At 37.5% G+C, this 27,583-nt stretch overlaps 1 protein-coding gene across 6 annotated transcripts in view; it reads left to right on the plus strand.

The window, feature by feature from the left end:
* The window catches only part of Golgb1 (golgin B1), an 86,938-nt gene that overhangs the window by 36,054 nt on the left and 23,301 nt on the right, over positions 1–27,583 (plus strand). For 5 of the 6 annotated variants that reach the window (XM_023702233.1, XM_023702232.1, XM_023702234.1 and 2 more), the window contains 4 exons: positions 6,486–6,600; positions 10,994–11,061; positions 14,112–19,312; positions 23,350–25,255. In XM_023702233.1, the coding sequence (XP_023558001.1) occupies positions 6,486–6,600; positions 10,994–11,061; positions 14,112–19,312; positions 23,350–25,255 (7,290 nt within the window). The remainder of the gene's footprint in view (positions 1–6,485; positions 6,601–10,993; positions 11,062–14,111; positions 19,313–23,349; positions 25,256–27,583) is intronic. The other variant, XM_023702237.1, reaches the window with a different exon arrangement.

Here is a 27,583-nt window from a genome sequence, read left to right on the forward strand (position 1 = left end):
CTTCTACAGACTTTGTGGTTTTAGCTTGCACAGTTAAATTTCTGAACCTTAATACATTTTTGTGTATGGGATTAGCATAGATTTTTTTGTTGGGTGGGGTCATGCAAACCTGTAATTCAAGCATTCTGGGAGGCTGCAGCAGAAGGATCACATGTTTGATTCTGGTCTGGGTCACTTAGTTACTTAGTGAGACTTTATTTCAAAATAAAAAGGCTGGAAGTATATAGCTCAGCACAAAGGCCCTGAGCTTATTTTCTAGCAACTTCCCACCCCTCTCAGATTTTTGTTTTGTTTTTCTCTATATGGGCATCTAGCTGTTTCAGCATCATTTCTTGAAAAGACTTTACTCATTTTATTGCTTTGGTACCTTTGGTGAAAGTCAAAGGTGAATAGATCCATTTATAAACTTTCTATTCTGTTACATTGATCTGTGAGTCCTTAGACCAATATCAAATGTCTTCCTTACTACACGGTTACTTTTGATTAGCCAGATCTTTTGCATTTCCACATAAATGTACACAACTGACTGCTCAAATTCTGCTGTAGAATAAAAGCCAAATGGAATTTTGAGTTGGCATTCTATTACTACCTGTTGATTAATTTGAAGAGAAATGACATCTTAACGCTATTGAACTTTTCTGCCTATGAATATAGTATATCTCTTTGTTTATTTAGATCTTTAATTTCTTGGCAATGCTTTTAGCCATCATTGAAAAGTTGTGTATATTTCAAAATATATTCCAAAGTAGTCCATATTTTTTGTTATTATAGCTGAAATTACTTAAACTTCATTTTCAGGGCCGGGATATAGCTCAGTGGCACAGTGCCTGCCTGACAAGCGCAAGGTCCTATATTCTATTTCCAGTACCCCTCTTCCCAAAAAAGATATTCTAGAGCCAGGCATGGTGGCACATGCCTGTAACCCCACCCTTCAGGAGGCCGAGGCAGGAGGATTGTTTTGAGTTCAAGATTAACCTGGGCTACAAAGGGAGCTTGAGGCCAGCCTGAAGTGCATAGCAAGACCCTGCCAAAAAGATGAAAAAAAAAAAAAAAAGCAAAAAACCCCAAAACAAAAAACTTCATTTTCCCCAACTCTGTGCTAGTAATTATGTAAGTATACAATTGAATTGTATTAATCTATATCTGTGAACATAATTTCACTGTATTGGTTTTAATAACTTTTTATAGATTCTTTGTGATTTTCTACATAAACAATCATGCAGGGCTGGCGAGATAGCTCTATGGACTAAGGTGCTTGCTTAGGCATGCACAGGGACAAGGATTTAATCCCAGGTGCCACATGCCATGCTGGCCCCGTCTCCAGGTGTGCTAAACCACTGAGACTAGGCATGGTGGCCTATGCCTGTAATCCCAGCAGCAGGGAGGCTGAAAACAGGAGGATCACTGCAAGTCTAAACTGAGTAGTAAGACCCTGTACCAAATACATTTTGTAAAAAAAGTCATGCTGGCAGCAGGCAGTTTTATTTCTCTGAAATCATTATGTCAACATTTAATAGAAGTGATGAAACTAATCTTCCATTATTCACCATTTTATAGGAAAATACTCCATATTTTACCATTAGCTGTGCTACGAGTTTTAGGTTTTTGTGAATGACCTTTATTGGGCTGGATATGTATTCCCTTTTATTCCTATTTTGCTGAGAATTGGTATTCAATTTTTGGAGGAACCAAGGATTGAACTCAGGCCCTTTGCTACTCATTTATTATTTCAATTTCTATTAACCTGACTCCTAATGACTTTTTGACATAACATGAGAACTCAGTACCCTTTTAACATAATATAGTTTTTTAAGTTTCATTTTTAGAAAACACCAGTAATTTTTTTCTTCTGAAGCCCTGTTCAGATAGGGGAAACTGCTCTTGGCTAAATATGTAAGCGACTCTGTTAATACAAAGAACTAGGCTGATATTAGGCCGTAGAAAACACAAGACCCCTGTCTGGCGCAAACAGATACAGCTGATTGTAAAAAGTAGAATTTTTGGTCTGCAACCTATTACACCAGGGTGAAGTAGATATTTTACCTTATTAGCCTTGTCTATCATTTTTATTTAAACACAAGCTCAGTAAGTTAATGTTTTGTATCCTTTTCCTTCCAAAATTTGTGTAATTACCAAGATAGATTTAGAAAATATATTCTTCTATATCACTTGTGTTTCTTAAAATGGATATATTCTGCTTATTTTAGGAAAATAAAAATGTACATTTGATTGATATCTTAAGAACACAGTAACTAGCTTACCTCTATGTTCTTAATGAAATTTTTAATTTTAAAATGCTGAATTTCTTCAAAAGTTGTTTTTCACAATAAAAACACTTCAGATTTGAAATATTTATCATTTTAACATATTCATTTGGTTTGCTAATATTTTCTAAAAGATTTTTCTATCTATAAAAGATTTTGGTCTGTGATTTTCTTGTTTGGTACAGTGTTAGGGTCATGCTAATCTCATATAGTGGTCCCTTTTCTTCTGCTTTTTGTGTGTATTCTTTTTTCTACTCCGGAATTTTTGTCTATGATTAGTATTACCTCTTTCTTAAATGTTATTCACCAATGAAACTATTGAGTTTAGAATTGTAGAAAGATTTTTGATATTGAGTTGAATTTGTTTTACAGATACAGGGCTAGTAAGATTTTCTTTTCCCTCTTGTATCACTTTTGTTATTTTTATATTTTTATCTTTTATTGAAGGTACTGAATTTTTGTTTAATATCAATTATAGTATTATCACTTCGTTGTTTTATTGCCTGCCTGAAAAGCTTGCTGGTGGTTTACACCTCTACTTTGACCCCTGTTATTGTCAGTTTGTGCTTCATATTCTTGAGCAAACTACCTGGAGCTTATTCATTTTTATTTTATATGTTTGAGATGAGGCTGGACTGTGTTGCCTAGGCTAGTCTCAGCCTTGTGAGTTAAAGTGATCCTCTTGCCTCGGCCTCCCAAGTAGCTGTGAGCGTCCCAAATGCTGGAGTGCATACTACTGAGCTCTAACATTGTTTCAAATCCTCTCAAATAACCAATTTTTAGCTTTCTTTTTCTGTTGCTGATGTGTTCTCACTTTCATTGAATTTTGCTCTTTAATATTTCTGTTTACTTGGATTTATGTTACTCTTCTTTCTGTAGCTTCTTAAGGCAAAATAACTCCCACCATGTATGCATAGTTGGATATTTGTGGGAATATTTCTTACTAAGTTTTTGAAATTTTTTCATAATTTGCCTTGTGATTTTTTTCTTTGATTATGGATAATTTAAAAGTCTGTTGTTTGGTATCTAGATATTCAGCTTTATTTCTATATATCTTATTGATTTCTAACTTAATTTCACCATGGTAAGAGAATACATTGTGCAATTCAATCCTTTGAGGTTTATAGAGATTTGTTTTGTATGTTCTATTTGATAATAGAAGTTATGTTGTATTTATTTATTTTCATGAATTTTTTTAGGACAGGGTCTACAGGGTGTACTAGATCGGAGTTGTAGTGATTCTCCTGTTTTCAGCCTCTCAAGCGCTGGCACCACACCCAGTCTCAGTCGTTGTGTCGCGTGCCCCCGGGGTGGGGCCGGCATGGCACGCTGGGGATCGAACCCTGGCCCCTGCACTCTGCCGAAGCAGGCCCTTTAGTCCACTGAGCTATCTGGCTGGCCCTTGATAATGGAAGTTTTTGAAACTTGTTTTATTGATTGACTTATTTTCTTTATAAACAACTCTATTAGAGGTATACTTGACATACAAAACCTGTAAACATTTAAAGTGTACTATTTGAAAAGTTTTGACCCATGAAACTATCACCACTATGAACAAAATGAGCATATTCATGATCTCCAACTGCCCGTTTTTAATCTTTCCATCATCTCTTCCTCCCCTCAACCATTAATTACTTTGTTGTTATACATTATTTTTTATATTTTAGAATTTCATGTAAACTGTGTGTGTCTTTTTGTTTGTATGTGTTCTTTTCACTCAGCATGCTTGCTCTGGATCTGTTCTAATGTTGAATGGAGCAATAATTCTTTGTGTTGCATTGTTGAATACATTGCACACACCACAATCTGTTGGTTCATACATCAAGTCGACACTTTTGAGTTGCTATTAGTTTTGGGTATTGGGAATGAAACATTTAACTTTCAAAGTGTTTCACTTAATAAGAAAATAAATCTTTACTGCCATTGCAGTTACCATTTCCACTGCTTTTCATTTGATGAAGGGATTGGCAGTCTTCTCTGTAAAGTGTCAGGGAGTAAATGTCTTAGGCCTCGTGGGTGGATGTACAGTCTGCTGTGACATTCTGCTCTGCCATTGTAGCACAGGAGCAGATGTAGTATAAGTAAACAAATGATTATAGTTTCATGCCAGTAAAATGTTATTTACCAAAAGAGGGAAAATGGACTGGGGCTGTAGTTCAGTGGTAGAGCACTTGCCTAGCATGCATGAGGCCTTGCTGAGGCCTTGGGTTGGATCATCAGCACTAGAAGGAAAAATAAACCCTAAAACAAGTAGAAGGACTCTGGTTTCATATTTCCATGTGATATCGTTCTGCCTAAAGGATTTCCTTTAGCTTTTGTGTATATACATGTGTATGTGTGTGTGTTTATGTATGTACGTGCATGAAAGTCTCCTTTGTGATAGTTCTTCCAACTCTTGTTGCTAAAGACATGTTTATCTCAGCCTTGTGAAAGATATTTTTTCTGACTAAAATTCTATATTGCCAGTTATTTTTTTCTCTTTTCAGAACTTTAAAAATATGTTACTTTTTTCTTATTTTTTGTTTTTGTCAAGAAATCTGCTCTCATCCTTTCTTTTTCTTTTTGGTCTTTTTGGATTTTACCAGTAGTTTTGAGTACTTGGTTAATGAGTACTTTGACTAACTTGACAGCATTATGGTCATGTTTTCTGTACCCTGAGTTTAATAAGCCCTGCATCTCTGAGTTGAACATTTTCATCAATTTTGCCAATTTTGTCAGGTGTGGTGGTCCATGGGGCAGGAGGATTGCCCAGTCTGTGTACTTTGGCAACTTAGCAATACCTCATCTCAAAATTAAACAAGAAAAACGAAAGGAGCTGGGAATTTAGGTCAATGTGAAGGCTCTAGGATCAATTCCCAGTACCAAAACTCGAGCCAAATTTTCTGCATAATTACTCAATTTTTTTTTTCTAACTCCTTTAGAAACATCAGTTCACTCATAAATTAAGTAACCATTTCCCTCTAGTGTTTGGGTTCTTGTTTTGGGCTAACAAAAATGAAGTCAACAAAATAGCATACAGCAAGCAGTGGAAAATGACTGAGTATGCATTTAATAGAAAGAACAAAAGGAAGTGCTCCCCGCATAAGGTAGACATCATGGAAGTTCGGCTCAAGGGTTTTTAATACAGTTTTTGGTACCAGTGTACGTGACAAAAAGCAGGGATGCTGCTGGTTGCAGGAAGGCCTTTGATGTCCAGAAAGCAAGCTGCTTTGTTCGCATTTCACTTCTGTAAAGCTTCTCCCATTTACTTAAAGACCTGTTTTTTGCCCATTGTATTCTACTTAGTGCCCTGTGGAATGCCAGTTTTTTACCAAGTTCTATTCCCTAATGTGAAACTGATAGTTTGGCTGCTCTACACTCTACTGAATTCTTACTGGGGATCCTGTGTGTTGTTTTATCCTTAAAACTCTATTTTTGCTTTAGCTGAGTTGCTTCAAGTTAGCTATACAAATACACAGTCCATTGTTCTGTCAGAAATTTGGGCTTTCTAATGCATAGACTTCAGGATTCTTCCTTGCTGTCACTCTTTCTTCTCATTCTTTAAAGCATGTATACTTGTGCCTGTTCTACCATAGTTTTATTTGATAATCCAAACTGGGAACTTTTTTCTGGATAAAAGTCATATAAGCCTAAACTGTTCTCTGTTTGTTAAATCATCATAGGAAGCTATGAGGTCAGGTATGCTATAAATCCCATATGGCTTAAAAATTCCACAATTTGACATGCGCTTGACTTAGGAAAACAAAACATTCTGAGTATATAAATGCAAGAGGCTTTTTATTTGAAATGAAAATCAAAACAAAAGCCCAATTAAGGCATTTCATCTTTAAGAAGTTCATACCCCTTTGCCTCTATTCCTCTGAGAAATCTGTTTTCATGTTCACTGAGGAGAGAGACCTTGCTGCTTTGTACTAGTAATCTCATCTGTATCGTGTTGTTTGTGACCCTCAATATTCTTTCACCTGCAGTAGGCTTAGAATTGCCATCTTTGTAATCCAAGTTTCAATTTTACATTAAAAAAACTGATAAACTGTATTTCTCTATCTTCAAGTATAAAAATATTTCCTTCAGTGGTCATGTAGATAAGTAAGTAGAGGCAAATTTTAAATATACATGTTTTCATGGCTAGAGAACTTTCAGAAGATAAAAATATGGTGGCTATCTGGGCATTAGTATGAGAGTTGTTGCTGGAGAATCATTATTTGTCTTTCTACAATTTAGGCAGACACTGAGGAGAATGTTGCCTCTTTGCAGAAGAGAGTGGTAGAGCCAGAGAATGAAAATGGAACTTTGCTTCTTAGTTCTGTAGAGTTGGAGAAGCTGAGAGCTATGAATGGTATGTATAAATGAGAACCATAATTTCCTGTCTTTGTATCCCATATGTGTCCCTAGTCTTATTTCTGTATATGTTTAGCATGTAGATCTTCTGATTTTGTGAAAATAAAGATCTTAAATAGCAGCACTCATAGATAAGATTAATAATTACAGCATCGTTCCAATGTTTCCATAACATTTTGCAATATGAACTAAAAATACTGTAAGATTTCTATATAATTTATACTTATCTGGGATATCCTGTAGGACATTTGATTTGAAGGTAAATTAATAAGATGATAAGGTTTTTTTTTGTGTGTGTGTTTGTATCTTTAGGGAAGGGTCTACAAGATGTTCAGGGTCTCACTACTAGATCGGACAAATAGTGATCCGCCTGTTTACCCCTTCTAAGAGCTGGGATTACAGGCGTGTGCCATCATGCCCAGTCTCAATTGCCCTCTCAGTGTGTCCTGGGGGCTGGGCCGACACAGCAGGCCCGGGGATCGAACCCCTGGCCCTTGCTTGCAGGCGCTTTAATCCTGAGCTATTTGACCAGCTCTAAGATGATAAGTTTTTGATAAGGCAAAGAAAGAAAGGAAGGACATTCTCAGCAGTAAACTGAGTAAAGTAACAGAAGTCAGTCAAAAACAATTTTAATAGTATAATTTATGTCGGTTTTTGCTCATATACAACCTTGCTTAGAATCTTACTCCTTCTTTAGTTTGGCTGCTCATATTTTAGGATCCAATCAGGGGATTATCTTTTTAAGGAATTTAGCCCTGATCCTTGGTTAAATGCATTTTTATGCTTTTGAAAATTCCTTTTATTTGTTTAATGTTGTATTAGAATGATCTGTTAATTAGCTTCTTTAATATATTATGAGCTCTTGGGGCTGAGAAGATGGCTCAGTATGGCAAGTGCAAGAGCCTGAGTTCAATCCCGGGGGGAGGGGAATATATATATATATATATAATGAGCTCTTCACAGATAAAGCACAAGCTCCTTAAGAGCCATTAAATCTTTGCTTTACCTGGAACTGGTATAGTAGTAATGAATAAAATTTTGATAGGGAGCTGGGGAGATAGCTCTGTGTTCTAAGTGCTTGCCTGGCAAGCACAGGGATCCTGGTTCAATCCCTGCCTGGTACCACATGCTGTTCTGGCCCCCCTGCTGAGCCAGCCACTGAAACCAGGTGTGGTGGCATATACCTGTAATCCCAGTGCTAGGGAGGCTGAGACAGGAGGATCACGAGTCTAAGTTGCATAGTGAGACCCTGTACCAAACAAATAAAAGATTAAATTTTTTTTTTCGATGGATTGAACTAAACCTGTTAATGTTTTATTCCAATGAACTGTGAAAATTAAGATGACTCTTTTCCACTAACCATCTACTTCACAAGGACCTCAAGGGTTTAGTGGCATATAATTAGTACTTTATTCCTCTAATGTATCCTAGATTGACTACTCTCCTTTGTCTTTAGTAGTGAGAATGAATTCCAAGTGAAGTTTGGAAAGCTTTTATTAAACTCTAGGGCTAGTGTTTCTAATTTTCCCATTTTACAGTTTTCTACTTTAAAACTGGGAATGATATACCTTTGTTAAACTATCCAAATCATTACTAATGCATAAGGAAGATCACCTATTTCTGCTCATTGTTTAATATTTTCTTTGAGAACTTTCTCATGATACTTATTTTGCAGTTTTACAGTGTGTGCAGTTCATTTGAATCCTACATAGTGGAGAATTATTATATGATTTTCCTTTTTTTTCGCCTGAAGGGTTAGCTGGCCTTTAGGTTTTCTATACTGGCTTTTGTGTCTCATCTCCTACATTATACTTACTTTATATTATGGTCTATTTTGTTCATTTTTTGCACTGCCACTTCTAATACTGTGTCCCTTCCTCCAGTAATCTTGGAAAGTATATGAACATGCTGTGAATACTGTCTTAAATTCATTGGTTTCATGAATAAATCTTCCCTGTATTCATACAGCTATGAACATATGGGGGGAGACAGGATGTAAGAAATGTGTGTAAATTTATTAGGCTAAAAGTAGCACAGGGTACAATAAATAGGTGTGGGCTGAGAGGGAGATAGTATCAAAATGGTCAAGCTAAGGCCTTCTGGAGACCTGAATAATGAAAAGGGGACAGTGTTACAAAGAGGCCAAGTGGAGAACATTTGAAGCAGAAGGAGCGGAATAAATAAATGGCTGAGGTCTGAGTAAACTTGATGTGTCAGCATAGCAGAAAGGAAGACAGTATACTTGTAGTACAGAGAGCAAAGGAGAACAGTGTGTGAGAGGAGATTGGAGGATTAGTGGAGTCAAAGCATGAAGGCCCCTGAAGGTCCTGTTAAGACATTTGGATGTTGTGTAAAAAAAGAAACTTTTAAAAATGATATGTTTGGGGCCGGGGAGATGGCTCAGTAGAATAAGCATTTGCCTGGCAAGCACAAGGGTCTGAGTTCAATTCCCGGTTCTGCAAAAAAAAAAAAAAATGATACGTTTAAGTGATGTTAAAACAGTGATGTTCAGGAAAAGGAATATTGTGGGACTGTCCTGCTTCAAGGTTGTATATGGTGAGACTTTTAGACTTATGTGCAAACAAGAGAAGTGTATAATTCTTTATCCTATTTTTAAAATATGATCTAATTTTTAATGTTTTTATTATATTATGTAGGGACTTAATGTTCAACATATCAATACTTGATGAAAAATGCCTGTTCCTTATTATGCCTAAGATGTTTGAAATGCAGAGAGATAGTGAGGTTAAGCTTAATAGCCTAAGGTGTTTGATAATAACAATAAGCTTATCTTCTGGAGGGTTAACAACCTAAGTTTGCAGACCAAAATTAGAGAAAAAGGAGGGCTACAAGGAAAGTCATCATTTTGGCCCTAGCCTTCCAAGGTCAACTAAGACTCAGCACATATGAGAACTTGTACTGTAACGTCATGTAACTCAGTAGTGTCCCAAATTTTCTGATCAAGGAGATTATGGGGCCAAAGAGGAAAGTGATCGATGATGTAGAATGTGCCTACGGAGAGTCACATGGAGAGAAAACATTCTCTCAGGCTTTCACAGAGAGCACACTGGCCAAGCAATGGCCGTGACTCATCCACATGGCTGACACTGACAAAGCTTCTACAATCTGAGGTACAGGATCTCAGCATAAATCCTGAGGGGATTTCACTGACCTTATCAGACCCAAAAGCTACAACTCTTGTTGCATAGGTCCTGCTTTACCTTGGTCTTAACCATCCCGTAGAAAAGTATAAAAACGAAGTATAAGAAGTAAAGCCATGGTGTTATGTTGAGCTGTGGGGGACTCAGGTCAACAATTTCTGACATTGCCAGTAAAGCAAAAGACCCAATACTATTATGGGCTACTGCACTCTTAGAATATTTTGCTGAGTTTACACAGCAATAATATTCAAATAATGGAACTTAACAAAAAAAGGGGATACAGATTAATGTCCATTTTGTATCTATCTATTCAAAGTGGTTAAGATAGATATATAGTTACATTTTCTTAATGAATAGAGGGATTTGTTCTAATGGTGTTTGTAAATAGGATATCAAGTCTGCATCTTGTACAGCAATTAACCACTAAGAAGAATGTATGCAGTGTGTTAATTATTGAAACTGTCCTACCGATTTTATTTGAAACTGTCTCATTGCTATTTGTTTATCAATAAAATTATGGCAAAAAAACTTCTCTATGCTTTATAATAAACAAAAAAAAAACCCAGTGATGTTAATAACAGTGATGTTATAACAGTGTTGGCTTTTTTAATCTTCCAATCTTCCATGGTATTTCTACCATTTTTAGAACTATACATTGCTAAGACCTGGAGTCCAAACTCTCCCCAACCCATGAACTGGTTATGTAACCTCTTCATCTCACATCATCTTCTGGTTCTTCATCTGTCACTGGAAATTGGGTAGCTCCCAATTGCTGCTAAAATGCAGCATCTCTAAATGAATGTCTGAAAGAACACTGAGTGTGTTGCAAATACTATATTAATATAACATGTTTGTTATGAACACATTAGGTGATGGATAAATTAAAGCTAATTTATGTCTTAAAAATTCCAGATTATGCCATAGGAATAATTTCTTCATCTCACATACCCCAACACCCTTCTTTTAGGTGTTCCGCTGTTTAGAATATAACACTCAGGCTCATTATCCTAGTTCTAGTCTGTTTGATAGCTCATCTTCTCATTGTCTCTTGCCATTTTTTAAATGTTAGTAAGATAGCCTTTTATCTCGCCCAAACCTTTGGATGATTTGATGTATTTGCTTCCTCTTATTTCATGCATCTCAAATAGTCTCACATGCAATCATGCCCTTGTTTTTTTTAAACATTCCATATATATTTTCTAAAGATTTCTTTTCGTGTGTCATTTTCAGAAAAGCTATCTTCTCAGATTCCTTTCCTAGAGGTTGAGGGTAGAACTCAGGAGAATGAAGTCTCTGAGGTAAGTGATACATTTTTGGTGTAATCAGAATAGAAACTAGATTAAGAAGAGCTAGCTTCAGATCTACACGTTTCTGCATTTTTCTACTGTTTACAGAGAATTATATTACTCATGAAGTGAGACTGATTGAACTCGATGACAGAGTTATATCATGATAGTTACTATTTTTTATTTACTTGTGTTCCTCAGTATTTGGAATTCTGTGTCTACCTAAGTATAGTAACGATAGGCTTGCCTATCTCACAGAAGTGTTTCAGTGGAGAGATAAACTCTTTTGGGTTCCCTACAGTGCTCAATTGGCACTGTTTTACTTAGGTCTGTATAAAACGAGTGTCTTTTTATAGCCTGAAATAGAAGAAATATGTGCTTGCTTGACATTGAATTGTTATTAACTATATTACGTTAATTGACTGTATTCTTCCAATCAATAAATCAGTGATAGACTAATGTCAGAAATCAGGGCTTCAGGAGTAGATGTATCTACTTAATTGTTGTATCAGAATTTCCCAGAAAGATACAACCAATAGAATGTGCATGTACAGAGTGAGATTTCTTTGGAGGACTTGCCTCGTGTGATGGTAGAGGCTCACATGTCCACAGTCTGCCACGGTGACCAGCAGGCTGGCTGGCTGGCAGAGAGTTCTCAATCAAGGCAGTGAGTCTGCTAGTAGAATTCACTTTTCAGATTTATGTTTTTCCTGTTAAGGCCTTCAACTGATGACAAGACCCACCACATCAGAGAGGGTAATTTACTTTTCTCAAAGTAAGTGAGTTAATGCCAACTAAAAAAGATCTTTTCAGAAACATCTACAATGTTTGGTCAACGACCTGGATACTTTGGTCTAGTCAAGTTGTCACATAAGTCCATCACATTTATATTCACTACCTTTACATGGGACCAGTGATTCCCTATTCCCAAAGTTGTCTGAAAGAGACTGAATTTTGAAAATTGTGATATTATATAGTTACTGACAAATTATGAGTCCAAAGTATAAGTGAACCTTCTTTAGCCAAAGGAACATTTAATTCTTAAGATGCCTAGAGGTAGTATATAGTGAAAATAAGATGACATAGCTTAAGAGGGAAGAACAAATAAGAAAGGTGGGAATTTGGAAAGAAAAAAAGATCAATAAAATTATCAGAAAAAACAAGAGTGATCAAAAGGAAAAGGGACAAAAATGTAAAAACCACCCATAAGGAAATTATTAAAGAAACAATGACTGCTGTTATCTCATGGTGATAAGGAAGAGTAGTAAAGGTTCATGGAAGGAGTACATTCAGCCAGAAGAAGAAAACTAGCATTAAGTAGTATTGCAAGTGGCCAGAGATGGCCAAGTTCTCTAGTCCTTATCTTCTTAGTCTGGCATGGTACTAAGACTCAAGCCAAAAAGTGACCTGTACTCTGTAATTATCAGAGGGAGCAGAAAAGGGGCCTGGTCAGGGACAGCAATGATAAATGACATGAAGCTTAGAAAAAAAGAAATGAGCATGCTTAGGCTGAAAGAGGACAAAAAGAAGTTAGCTGCATTGAAATCCTCCAGCAGAAATTGAGTATTAATCCTTTCACTGTATCAGGTCTTTAATATCTGTAGGTATGGGTAAATAGGAATCAAGACTATAATAAGGAAATTATAAAGACACTTTTCTGTTTTAAAGACTGGGTGGAGTTTTGTTATCTAAAAATTATGTTTGTTGTTTTTCAATACAAGGTCTTTCTGTGTAGTCAAGGCTGGCCTTGAACTCATTGTGTAGCTCACAAAGGCCTCAGTTTCATAATAATGTTCTTGCCTCAGCCTCCTGAGTGCTGAGGTCACAGGTGTGTGCTACTATGCCCAGCTTTGCTTTCTAGAAACTTGAATATCATATAGATGATGTAAAGAGGAAAGAGTTTTAAAGTATTAAAGTAGTGTTAGGAAAAATAAAGAGAGAATTTTTCCTAAATAACGAGTAATTCTAAAACAACATTTTTCCTAGTGACAAAGAATGATACCAAGATGACAGCTAATATTGACCAGATATTTACTGTCTTCTAGCTCCTGCCAGTAAATGGTAGTGTGAAGGTACAAACCCAGTCAGTTGGGCTACAGAGCGAATACTTGTGGCACTGCAGTATTACACAGAACCACGACTATTGTTTGTTTTTCCCATCAAGCTGGAATATTTTTCCTGGAGAAAAGTGTTATTGGTAGAGATGAAGATTTTATTATATACTTTGTCCCCAAGCCCATCTAACGAAATGCTGATTACGTCTATCATATGTTTTATTGATTTTGTTTCCCAAGGAAACAGAGAGAAAATTTCTATGAATTGAACATCGTGATACAGTAATCTTTGTAATAGTTTGGTTTTGCCAAATAGGACCATAATTTCATGCTCAAGCACCAACAGAATCCCTTTTCATTTGATCCTGGCAGTTTGATCTTCTCCTCGTCTATAAGTACTCTTTTATCTAACATCTACAACTTTCTTATTTCAGTGAACATTTTAAGAAAAAGAATCACTTGCACACCTGTAATCCCAGCACTTGGAGGCTGAGGCAAGAGGCTTGCTGCAAGTTTCAGGCTAGCCTGGGCTACATAGTGAGCTCAAGGTCAGCCTGAACTACATAGTGAGGCTGTGTCTCCAAAAAAAAGAAAGAAGAAAAACGGAATCCCTAAATATATCTTGGGTATGGGGTGAAATGAAGATATCATTAATTTTCTGCTTCTCTTTTTATTTTTAAGTAGTTCCTAGGAGAAACAGGAGTTTAAAGAAAAAATTTACCCACATAAGGAACATCTAGAAAATGAAATCCAAATTTCCTAAAGTTTTAGTAGGGCCTGACCTCAGCAAAGGTGGCAAAAGAGTTCCTCTGGGGGCCTCATTTGGAAGTTACAAACTAATTTTTAGAAGTTTTAGCAGTTTCATGGTACAAAGGAGGATTAGACCCCAAAGTGTTAGGTTTTCAGAAATACACAATAAAATACCAACTTTAATATTAGTTAAGCTTTTTCATTATTATACAATATTTGATTAAGACTTTTTTTTCATTCTTCATCTTTCTTTAACAGGTTGGTGTGGTTGCTACTACCATGTTCAGCAAGAGCCACTCTTCTATTGAGGAAAGTGCACAAGACATCCCAGAAAACACATTTTCTCAGAAACATAAAGAATTATCAGTTTTATTGGTGGAGATGAAAGAAGCTCAAGAGGAAATCGCTTTTCTTAAGTCACAGCTCCAGAGCAAAAGGGCTGGGGGGAGTCCTGAGGCCCTTGACCAGAGAGAAATGAAACAGTCAGACAGTGAGGGAATGCCACCAGTTAGCATGCAAGTATCACTTGGAGATACAGCACAAGATCTTCTCTCAATGGAGAATCAAGAGAGCAGTGTTCTGGTAGGTGAAAAAGAGGAACATATGTGCTCTACCCATCAGGGTGGAACATCTGAGGAAATGGCCTTAAGTGGCACTGAAATGGAATCAGAAGCAACAGAACAGGACCATGTTGATAAATCCTCTTCCGCTGTAGTGGATGCTAGTCAGAGTCACCAGGATGAGTTGGAAAGGCTAAAAAATCAAATTTTGGAGCTTGAGACTAACTTTCATAAAGCAGAAGAAACCTATGAGAGAAATTTAGATGAGAAAGCTCAGGAAATTTGCAGCCTAGCCCAGCTGATTGAGCAGTATAAGAAGAATGCTGAAGACGCCAGCAGTGCATTCGCTGCTTTATCTGAAGAGAGAGACCAGCTTCTTTCTCAGGTGAAAGAACTCAGTGCCTTAACAGAGCTCAGGGCTCAGGTAAAACAGCTAGAAGCCAACCTTGCTGAGACAGAAAGGCAAAGAAGACTGGACTATGAAAGTCACACCACTCAGCACAACTTGCTCACTGAACAGATCCACAGCCTGAATGTGGAAGCCAAATCTAAAGATGTAAAAGTCGAAGCTCTACAGAAGGAACTGGATGATGTGCAGCTTCAGTTTTCAGAGCAGAGCACCCTGATAAAAAGCCTTCAAGGCCAGCTGCAGAAGAAGGAGAATGAAGTGCTCGAGGGGGTGGAACATGTGAGGGGCATCTCAGAGAAGGTAGAAGAACTATCACAGGATCTTTCACAGAAGGAACTTGAAATAGCAAAAATGGAACAGCTCTTACTAGAGAAAAAGAGAGATGTAGAAACCTTGCAACAGGCTATCAAGGAGAAGGACCAGCAAGTGACAGAAATCAGCTTCAGTATGACAGAGAAAGTGGTTCAGCTTAATGAAGAGAAGTTTTCTCTTGGGGTTGAAATTAAGACTCTTAAAGAACAGCTAAATTTATTATCCAGAGCTGAAGAAGCTAAAAAAGAGCAAGTGGAAGAGGATAATGAAGCTGTTTCAGGCCTTAAACATAATTACGATGAGTCAAGCCCAGGGGGGCTAATAAGTAAAGATGAACTTCAGCATGAATTAGACCGTCTGAAGAAGGAAAGTGAGCAGAGAAAGAGAAAGCTCCAGGCAGCACTTATTAACAGAAAGGAACTTCTACAAAGAGTCAGTACCTTAGAAGAGGAATTAGCCAGAGCAAGAAACGAATCTAGGAAGGAGATCCCACTCAGTGAGAGTGAGAAGGGGGAACTGGAGGATGATAAAGAGAACAAAGAAGATTCAGAAAAATGTGTGACTTCTAAGTGCCAAGAAATAGAGACTTCCTTGAAACAGATAATATCTGAGAAAGAAGTTGAACTAGAGAAGTTAAGGAAGGATTTAGAAGACAAGATGGCAGCAGAAGAACAGTTACAGGCAGTGGTCCAACAGATGAATCAGAACTTGCAAGATAAGACAAATCAGATAGATTTACTGCAAGCAGAAATCACCGAAAACCAAGCAGTTATCCAGAGGTTAACCACTGGTGCCAAGGACGTGGGCGATGGTGACTCTGCAGTGTCCGTTAAAGAACTACCAGTCAGCAGTTCCCCTGGGGCAGGTAGTGGTGAACACTGGAAACCAGAGCTGGAGGAGAAGATTCTAGACCTTGAAAAAGAAAAGGAACAGCTTCAAAAGAAACTTCAAGAAGCTCTAAATTCCCGTAAGGTGATTCTAAAAAAGGCTCAGGAGAAAGAAAGACATCTTAGGGAAGAGCTAAAACAACAGAAAGATGACTACAATCATTTGCAAGAGCAGTTTGATGAGCAAAGCAAAGCAAGTGAGAACATTGGAGACCAGCTAAGACAACTTCAGATCCAAGTAAGAGAGACCATAGACAGAAAACTCGCAGGTGCTGACCACCTGGAACCTGGCTCTCCCTCCCAAGGACTGGGAGAACATTTACTGCAAGCCACAGAACAATGTCCCAATCACTCTGTTTTAAACTCTGACTTGTTCCCAGGCTGGCCATCACAACCTGGAGATACGAACACCCCCCAAGGCATTATTTCTCTTATTGCTGAGATTAAGGCCCAGCTGAAAGAAATAGAAGCTGAGAAAGAGAAATTGCAGCTGAAAGTTAGTTCAGCAGCTAGTGAGCTTATTAATAAGTCAGAAGAAGTATTTCAGTTACAACAGCAGGTAAATGACCAAGGTTTAGAAATCCAGAGTCTGAAGGCAGCATCTCATGAAGCTGAAGCCCATGCAGAAAGCCTGAAGCAGAAACTGGAGAGCAGTCTACTAGAAATTGTTGGCCTAGAACACCTCAGAGCATTACAGCCTGAAGTTGATGAACTGCAAAAACTCCTAAGCCAAAGGGAGGAAGAAGTGAGCCACCTTTCTGGACAACTTAGCAAGAAAGAAGAAACTCTTACTAAAGTACGGACAGAGATAGTAGAACAAGAGGAGTTGATTAAGGCGCTGCATACACAGCTGGAAATGCAAGCCAAAGAGCAGGATGAGAGGATAAAGCAGTTACGGGTGGAACTTTCTGAATTGAAGCAGAAACCAGAGGAGACTGCAGAAGAAAGTAAAGCAAAGCAACAGCTGCAGCGGAAACTGCAAGCTGCACTTATTTCTCGAAAAGACGCACTCAAAGAAAACAAAAGTCTCCAAGAGGAGCTGTCAGCAGCCAGAGACACCATTGACCACCTCACCAAGTCTCTGGCAAATGTGGAAAACCAAGTTTCTGTTCAAAATAAAGAAAAAGATAGCTTCTTAGGAAGATTAGCCCTTCTTCAAGAAGAAAGAGACAAACTTATTGCAGAAGTGGACAGGTCTTTACTGGAAAATCAAGGTCTCAGTAGCTCTTGTGAAAGTCTGAAACTAGCTCTAGAGGGTCTTACTGAAGATAAGGAAAACTTAGAGAAGGAAATTGAATCTTTGAGATGTTCTAAGGTTGCAGAAAGCTCCCAGTGGCAAGAGAAACACAAAGAATTGCAAAAGGAGTATGAAATTCTCTTGCAGTCCTATGAGAATGTTAGTAATGAAGCAGAAAGAATTCAGCATGTCGTGGAAACTGTGAGGCAAGAGAAGCAAGAACTGTATGGCAGGTTAAAAAGTACAGAGGCAAACAAGAAGGAGACAGAAAAGCAGTTACAAGAAGCGGAACAGGAGATGGAAGAGATGAAAGAAAAGATGAGAAAGTTTGCTAAATCTAAACAGCAGAAAATCCTAGAGCTGGAAGAAGAGAATGACCGGCTTAGAGCAGAGGCACACCCTGCGGGAGGAACAACCAAAGAATGCATGGAAGAGCTGCTTTCTTCCAATTCCAACATGAAGGAGGAACTAGAAAGGGTCACAACAGAGTACAGAATCCTTTCTAAGGAGTTTGAGGCTTTAATGGCTGAGAAAGACATTCTAAATGAAGAAGTTCAAGATTTGCAGCGTCAGGTAGATGCAAATGTCTCTAAGCAGGCCAGTCTAGAGGCCTTTGAGAAACCTGACCACCAGAGGGAAGTCCTCGAAAAGGCAACACAGCCTGCACCTGGTGAGGCTCAAGGGCAAGACTGTCCAAGTGTGAGCGCAAAACCTGAAGATGCCAAAGCTGTTGTGTCGGACAACAGTGCTAAGCCTGACCTGAACGAGAATGTCAGCTCACGTGATGAAATCAATAATTGCCTGCAGCAGCTTGATCAGCTTAAAGAAAAAGTTGCTGAATTAGAAGAGGAGAAGCAGAAAGACAAAGAATTGAGCCAGAGTTTGGAAAATGAGAAAAGTGCCTTACTGAGTCAAATATCAACAAAGGATAGTGAACTGAAAGTGCTTCAGGAAGAAGTGAGCAAAATAAACCTGTTAAACCAGCAAATCCAAGAAGAACTCTCCAGAGTTACCAAACTAAAGGAAACGGCAGAGGAGGAGAAAGATGACTTAGAAGAAAGGCTTATGAATCAATTAGCAGAACTTAATGGAAGCATTGGGAATTATTACCAGGATGTTACCGATGCTCAAATGAAGAACGAGCTACTGGAATCTGAAATGCAAAATCTTAAGAAGTGTGTGAGTGAACTAGAAGAAGAAAAGCAGCAGTTAGTCAAGGAAAAAACTAAAGTGGAATCGGAAATACGAAAGGAATATTTGGAGAAAATACAAGGTGCTCAGAAAGTACCGGGCAATAAGAGCCATGCAAAGGAACTTCAGGAGCTGCTGAAAGAAAAGCAACAGGAGGTAAAGCAGCTGCAGAAAGACTGCATCAGGTATCAGGAAAAGATTAGTGCTCTAGAGAGAACTGTTAAAGCTCTAGAGTTCGTTCAGACTGAATCTCAAAAGGATTTGGAAATAACCAAGGAAAATCTGACTCAAGCAGTAGCACACCACAAAGAGGCACAAGCAGAGTTAGCTAGCTTCAAAGTCCTGCTAGATGATACTCAGAGTGAAGCAGCAAGGGTGCTGGCAGACAATCTCAAGTTGAAAAAGGAACTGCAGTCAAATAAAGAATCAGTTAAAAGCCAAATGAAACAAAAGGATGAAGATCTTGAGCGGAGACTGGAGCAAGCAGAGGAGAAACACCTGAAAGAGCAGAAGAACATGCAAGAGAAAGTGGAAGCTTTGCACAGCGAGAAAATCCACTTGGAAGAGATGATTGAAGAAATTCAGGTCACTCTGATCAAGAAAGACAATGAAGTGAAGCACCTTCAGGAGAACTTAGACAGTACTGTGGCTCAGCTTGCAGCCTTCATGAAGAGCATGTCTTCCCTGCAGGATGATCGGGACCGGGTGGTAGATGAAGCCAAGAAATGGGAGAGGAAGTTCAGCGATGCCATTCAGGCCAAAGAAGAGGAGATCAGACTCAAAGAGGAGAACTGCAGCGTTTTAAAGGATCAGCTCAGACAGACATCCATCCATATGGAGGAATTGAAGATCAAAATTTCCAGGTAAATTGATGGCTTTTTCTCCTATAAAGATAACTGAAGACAAAGTCTCTAAAACTGTTCTGTTCCTTTAGGATTATGTGACTAATCTTGGTTTAAGTTCCCTTAGAAGATATATTCTCTTGTAATTTAGGCATTTTTGTCATTATCTTTCTCTTCCTCTCTTCTCCTCTTTCTTCATCCCTCTCTCTCTTGCTTCGCTCTCATTCTGTCGCTCCCACTTCCCCTCCACCTCCCTCGTTTCTTGTCTTTCTGGTACACCTTGTATTAACAAGTAAGCATTCAGATCTTGCCTCCCCATTGCTCTGGATTTCTTAACTACTTAACTACCTTTGTCTGATCAGGACAGATGAAGCCAGTGATAGGTGAAGCCACGGAATGGGAGAGGAAGTCCAGTGATGCCCTTCAGACCACAGAGGAGATTAGTTCCACTTTATTAAGAGATTACTACACTTTATTCCTAAATGATTGCCTTAGTGTTCTAAATGGTTTTGTGTTTAAAAAAATTAATTTTTATTAATGCATATTTGTTATACATAGTGATCATATTCATCATAGGGAATTTATACCTGTATGTAAAACATCTCAATGCATTTTTTCCTGATTCTCTTTTCTTCCCTTTAGCCCTTCTTCCCTTCTTATTTACAAAAGCTTTGTTGCTATTTTTCCTTTTATTCTCTTTTTCTTTCTCTTTCTTTCCTTCCCCTTCCTCCCTTTCTTGTACCCCTTCCTATTTGAACATTTCTTTCTACTTCCAGTATCTAGCCTCCATAATACTCATCATGTACACTTTCAGTTTCTCACACAAGATAAACAATGTGGTATTTAAACTTCTGTGTCTGATTTATTTCACTTAAGATTATAGTCTTGAGGTGCATCCATTTTCCTAAATATGTTTCAAATGTATCCTTATGGCAGAGTAATACTCCATTATATATAAATACTGCATTTTCTTTATCCATTCATCTTTTGATAAAAAAATTAAGTATTACAGATTTGCTGCTGTAAACATGGGTATGCATATGTCACTGTAATATGATTTTTTTTTAACTCTTGGTAAGAAACATATAAGGAGAACAGCCAAATCTAGTTTTTTAAGGAATCCCTATAGTCGTTTTATTAGTTTATACTCACAGCAGCAATGGAGAAGGGTTCCTTTTTCCCCACAGCCTCAACAACATTTGTTATTGGTTGATTTATTGATGATAGCCATTTTTTCTGGAGTGAGATGGAATCTCAGAGATGTCTTAATTTAGATCCCTGGAATAACAAGGGATGTTGAAACATTTTTTTCATTTATTTATTTATTTTTGGGGGGTTTCAAAGCATTTATTGACAGATCTAGTTATCAAAGTCCAAATTTGGCCTCATTCAGCCAAAATCAAGACCTCATTATATTTAATTTAACTTCTTGTCAATATTGCTCCAATATCTCTATCTCAAATATTTTTTTTCTATTTCCTTTAGCTCCTTTAAAACTTGAGTCTCCTAAAATATTTATTTCATTGCTCATGTGTAGGTCTTCACAGTTCTGGACTGCAGCCCCTCACCACTACTGTTCCTTTCTCTAATGCTCTTTTCTTCTTAAGAAATTCGTATTTCTAAATATGTTGTTGAAAACAATACGATGTTTATTATTTTATGTCTTTTATATTATTTCTATTATTTTCTTACTGAGGAGACTACTGATTCAGAGAGAATTTTGGATCCTTCCGAGGCATATATTTATTCCTATTTGTATTTCATCTGAGAAATGGCTATTCATTTCAGATTTCCATTTTGGATTGGGTCTTTGAATTTATTTTTAATTCTTTTTATATTCTAGATGTTAATCCTTTGTCTGAGGAGTAGCCAATAATTTTCACATTTTGTGAGTTGCCTTTTTACTTTTTTGGTGATTTTTTTTTCTTGTGCAAAAGCTTTTTAATTTCTTTTTCTTTTTAAATAATTTTATTGAGAAACAAATAGCAATGAGACAGTTTCAAAAACGATTACTAGCACAGTTTCAATAATTAATACATTGCATATTGTTGTCTTAGTGGTTATTCATTGTACAAGATAGAGACGTGATATCCTGTCCACAAGCATTAATAGAACAAATCTCTCTGTTCATTGATCCAAGAGAATGCAGCTGTGTATGTATCCTATTTTGAACATACAGATACAAAATGGTCGTTCATTTGTATTCCCCGTTTTTGTTTAGTTTTGTCAGAGAAGGGTATTCCACTGTCATTTAAATATTGTAGGTGTGTGAATTCAGCAAAATATTCCAATAGAGTCCAGTAGTGCATAACAGTAGTGAGTTTTCCATAAGACTGGCAATGACAGAAGTTGTTGACTTGGCCGGGGAGATGGCTCAGTGGAATAAATGCTTACCTGGCAAGCACAAGGGCCTGAGTTCAATCCCTGGTTCCACCAAAAAAGAAAAAAAAAAAAAAGAAGTTGTTGATTTGAGCCTTTTACAGCTCAGCATATTAATATGGAAAAGCTTTTTAATTTGATGTGTTTCCAATTGTTGATTCTTTGTAATATTTCCTCTGCAATTGGATTTTGTTCATAAAGTCTTTATCAGCACCTGTGTCTTCTAGAGTTTTGCCTGTTCTGTCTTCCAGCAGATTTAGTGTTTTTGTTTTAATAGTTAGATCGTTGATCCATTTAGATTTTAGTTTAGTGTATGGCGAAAGATAATGGCTCTAGATTTAATCTTCAGCATATAGAAAGCCAGTTTTCCCAGTACCATTTATTAAAGAGGCTTTCTTCAAGGGAAGGTGTTTGGCCCCTTGCTCAAAAATAGGATAGATGAGTATGTTTAGAATTATTTATGCATCTTCTATTATGTTCATTGATTCCCAGGTCTAGTTTTTTTTTAATTAATCAATTAATTGGTACAGGGTCTTCCTACACAGCTCAGACTCATAGTGATCCTTCCCAGCTCTGGGATTACAGGCGTGTACACTATGCCCAGTTTTCGTGGCACAGCACGATGGCATGGCATGCAGTACCAGAGATAAAACCCACGTCCTTGCACTTGCTGTGCAGGCGCTTAGACTACTAACTATTCCCCCAGACCCCAGGGCTAGTTTTGTTTGTTTGTTTAGTTTGTTTGTCTGTATTGCTGGTATCTTCCTTTTTGCGTCACAGTAGCTTTGTAATATAACTTCAAAGCAGGGATTGTGGTACCCTCTGCCTTGCCTTTGTTGCCCAGAATTGCTTTTGCTATTCTAGGTCTTTACAGGTACCAAATGAATTTTAGAATTGTTTTCTCTAGTTATATGAGGTATGATATTGGTATTTTGATCAATGTTGCATTAAATCAATGTAAGAGTTTTGAAAGTATGGTGATCTTTCACTATCTTAGTTTTGCCTATTGAGAAACAAGGGATATCTTTCCATATTTTGATATTTTCTTTGATCTTTTTCAGAGTGCTATAGTTTTCTATCTATAGGTCTTCTACTTTGTTAGCTAAATAGTTTTGTCTTTTCCCCATAGTCCATATCAATTTGCCCTGCCTGTGCCTGTCAGAATTGTTTGCCTTAAAATCTGTGAACTCAAAAAGTAACAATGTTCCTCACCTTTTCTACTCCTCTACTTCTAATAGTATTCTTCTGTTCTGTTTTTTCACTTTCTCTCAGGCCTAGACATTTGACATTGAAAAAAACCAGACATTTGTTTTTCTGGAATAGGAAAGGGCAAAATTGGGGAAGAGAGTTCCACAGTGTCCAAAACAGTCAGATTAAAAGATACATATTTTATTATTTAAATCTGTAACTCCTTGAGTGTGATACATCTTTAAAATATTCCATAAACAAGAGTACAGAAAGAATTGCCTCCTCTCTTCATTAAAATGATTAACACTTTCACCTGTGAACAAAAGTTCATTTATAGATCTTTTGCATTTAGTTGAGTTTAGATGGTAGTATTTGTTTCTTGTATAATGCAGTTTTTTTCCTTGAACTCTGTATTTAATGATTCATTCTCATTCTCTCTCTCTCTCTCTCTCTCTCTCTCTCTCTCTCTCTCTCTCTCTCTCTGTTTATAGACTTGAACATGACAAGCAGACTTGGGAGTCCAAGGCGCAGACAGAGATCCAGCATCAACAGAAAGTCTGCTCTTCTCTACAGGGTGAAAACAAAGAACTTTTGTCTCAGCTAGAAGAAACTCGACACCTGTACCATAGCTCTCAGAATGAATTAGCTAAATTGGAATCAGAACTTAAGATTCTCAGAGACCAATTATCTGATTTAAATAACTCTTTAGAAAAATATAAGCAACAAAAAGAAAATTTGGAAGGGATAATAAAGCAGCAGGAAGCTGATATCCAAAATTGTAAGTTCAGTTATGAACAGCTAGAGACTGATCTTCAGGCCTCCAGAGAACTGACCAATAGGTTACATGAAGAAATAAATATGAAAGAACAGAAGATCGTAAGCCTGCTCTCCAGTAAAGAAGAGGCAATCCAAGTAGCTGTAGCTGAACTGCATCAGCAACATAATAAAGAAATCAAAGAACTAGAAAACCTGCTGTCCCAAGAGGAGAATATTGTCTTAGAAAAAGAAAATAAAAAAGCTGTTCACAAAACCAGTCAGCTTATGGAAATGCTGAAAACTATCAAAAAGGAAAGCATTCAACACAAGGCTCAGCTGGATTCCTTTGTTAAATCCATGTCTTCTCTCCAGAATGACCGAGACCGCATTGTAAGTGACTATCAACAGCTGGAAGAGCGACATCTCTCTGTAATATTGGAAAAAGACCAACTCATCCAAGATGCTGCTGCTGAGAATAACAGGCTTAAGGAAGAAATTCGAGGCTTGAGAAGTCGTATGGATGATCTCAATTCTGAGAATGCCAAGCTGGATGCAGAACTGATCCAATACAGGGAAGACCTGAACCAAGTGATTTCAATAAAAGACTCTCAACAAAAGCAAATCCTTGAAGCTCATCTGCAACAAAATAAGGAGCTGAAAAATGAATGTGTTAAATTAGAAGAAAAGCTGAAGGAGTCTGAGCAAGCAAAAGAGGATCTAAAGAGGTCCTCTGTTACCCTCCAAGAGGAAAAACAAGGTTTGTCTAAAGAGGTTGAGAACTTAAAAGTGTCCATAACTCAATTAAAGGGCCAAGTAACAGCCTTACAAGAAGAAGGTACTTTAGGTACATATCATGCCCAGTTAAAAGTAAAAGAAGAAGAGATTCAGAGGTTAAGTACAATACTTTCCTCCTCTCAGAAGAGAATTACAGAACTAGAAAAGGAATTGGTTTGTGTTGAAAGGGAAGCTACTAGGAAGGTAGGTGAAATTGAAGATAAACTGAAGAAGGAATTAAAGCATCTTCATCATGATGCAGGGATAATGCGAAATGAAACAGAGACAGCGGAAGAGAGGGTGGCAGAGCTAGCAAGAGATCTGATGGAGATGGAACAGAAATTACTTGTGGTCACCAAAGAAAATAAAGAACTTACAGCACAGATTCAGTCTTTTGGAAAATCTATGAGTTCCTTGCAAGATAGTAGGGATCATGCCAATGAGGAGCTTGATGAACTGAAAAGGAAACACATTGCCTGTTTGAAGGAGTTGACCCAGCTGAGAGAACAAAAGGGCCTCATACACAGAGACAGCAGTGTTCTTGTACAAGCCACCTGTGCAGTGAACAGCCCCGAGGACCCCAGCTTGTCCCGCCTTGAGAAGCTTAACCAGCAGCTCATATCCAAAGATGAGCAAGTGCTTCACTTGTCTGCACAATTAGAAGATTCTTCCAACCAAGTGCAGTCCTTTTCCAAGGCCATGGCCAGTCTACAGAATGAGAGAGACCACCTGTGGAATGAGCTGGAAAAATTCCGGAAGCAAGAAGAGGGAAAGCAGAGATGCGCAGCCCAGCCAGCGTCCAGCCCAGCTGAAGTACAGAGTTTAAAAAAAGCAATGTCTTCACTCCAGAATGACAGGGACCGCCTAGTGAGTGTCTTCTTTCCTCCTTCAGACCTATGTTTGAGAGTTTTGAGTCTTTCTTTACATTTTTACTTCTGTAGGAAAGGATTAATCTTTTTACACATATCATCTGGAGATACACAGCCAGTGGTATACATTCCATACATTCTCTGTGAATTTGGAGAAATGCAGAAACACTTTACTATTAGCGATTTTTTTTAAATGAAAATTTTCCTTTACGCCAAACTCTCCACTGGCTTTAAAGGTACTAAGAGATGGAGAACTGTTTTATACAGTTTTATACACACATGCAAAAATATGTAAATCATTCCAGAATTTGTCATAGTTTATTTGAAAGATACTATAGGGACCATTTAGTGCCTTCTCACAGCAATAGTTCAGCTGTTGGGGTAGAAATTTGGGATAAAAGGGGCTCAGCTCAGCAATGTAACTCAACCTTAGTTTGTCTAAAAATAAGTATAAAAAGGATCAATTACATTTAGTGACTAGTAATTGTTATTTATAAGCAAAACCCATTACTTTTAATATTCAGTTCTTTTCACTGTTAGAAAAAGCCAAGTAGGGTCTCTCTTACTTAAATTTTGCTGTTTTGATTGGATCCAGGGGTTTAATCTAGGCTTTTACTCTCTGAAAACTTCCAGGTCAAGATTCAGAGGAACAATAGGAGTCAAACCAAGTTATCATGGGCTTCCAATTGATGATGTTACTGTCCCGAGTTTCATGACAATCTCTTGACTCTGTCAAGATCATGTCCTTCTTAGGGAAATAGGCCAATAGGAAAGACATTGAGTTTAAGGCCAGATTTTCCCATTAACATGAGCCAGATTGAAAATTCTAATTCTTGAGATTAGCCATTGTAAAAAAATCCTTTTCTTTAACTAGAGAGTCTTGTGCAGATTTTTCTGTTTCCTTGTAGGTAATTTTTTATTCCTATTACACTTTACAGATAATCTTTCTTTTTTACAGTCTCAGTAAACACTCCTTTTTCAAGAAAGCCTTTGACAACACAATGTTTTGGTTGGTCGTTTATAATTTAAAAATTGAATTCAGCTAGCTTTGACCTATGAGCTTGGCCTTTTGTAAGTCCTTTTAGAATGCAGATGCAAAAGGTTCTCCTCCTCAGAACAGTAAAGACCTCAGAGTTCTAAAATATGGTATGGTATTACTGTCTTCTAAGGCATCCTTTTCCTGGAGCAGTTAGGATAAATTGTGAATTATTGGAGTGTTTTATTCTCTGAATTTGTTGGGCTGTTCTACTCTTGTCTATTGTAAACTCTCGCACTAACCTTTTTATGTCTGAACCCCAGTTCTGTTTTTTTGTCTTCTGGGTATTGATAAGCTGAGGCAGTTTTTTAAAAAATTATTTTCATGTTCCTGTAACTTGATAATGTTCTTCTGTTCTTTAAGACTCCTAAATATTTGTGATTTATTTTATTTAATCAAGATCTGACATTTCTTTAATGAAGAAGTGCTTCAAATATCTTGCCTTCTTCACCATTGTAAGATAGGCCCATATTACTTCACATTTAAACTGCTGTGACACTGTGATGCCGCCTCCCCTTTGTTACTTTTCAGTAGTTGGTAACTTTTGGAGGTACATCTTTCTAAAACTCTCTTTCTTACTTTGATCCTCTTTAAAAGTTGTACTGTTTCTAGAGTAGGCTGCGATTTCAACCCTGTAGTCTGGCATTTAAAACTTTATAATTTGTCCTCATCTTTCTTTTCACCCTTCCCTTTTACTACTCCTAACTCTCATTCCCACACAACTGACCTGCTCCGTGTACAGTAATCTTACCAGGTTCTCCTGCTCACCCAGAATGTTCCCCTAATTGCTTTCCTTTTGGGGACACATAATTCCCACTATTTAAAGTCATCCCAGAACTCACATTCTCTGGTTACATTTCCTGAGTGCATGATTGTCTATTGCCTCTCTCCCTCGTACTTTTTCAAAATCATTTGTCCTGTTTTGCTCTGTGTGTGTGTTTAATTTCTGTATTATTATTTCCTCATTTAGGTTGTATACTCCTTGTAAGTGTAACGTATTTAACTCTTGTATATCTCGTGGTATTTACCATAGGACTAAGTAGGTAAAGGATTAGCAGTGCTTGATTATCATTCTCTGTATTTATGATCCTTACTAAAATCATCATTGCTTCCTTTATTGTGTAAAATCTCCTATATAGGGGAGTTTCAGGAATTTTTAAGAATTTAGGGCCTTCTGTGTGCTATGAAAGGATTTTAAACCCTATGCAGGGCTAAGATTTATATAAATGTCTAGCAGTCTGTCTTAGTGATACCACACACATGGTCTGCTGCAGTTGCTAGGGCCATTCT

The sequence above is a fragment of the Octodon degus genome, unplaced genomic scaffold (assembly GCF_000260255.1).
Source record: "Octodon degus isolate 3935 unplaced genomic scaffold, OctDeg1.0 scaffold00147, whole genome shotgun sequence".
NCBI classification, from domain to species: domain Eukaryota; kingdom Metazoa; phylum Chordata; class Mammalia; order Rodentia; family Octodontidae; genus Octodon; species Octodon degus.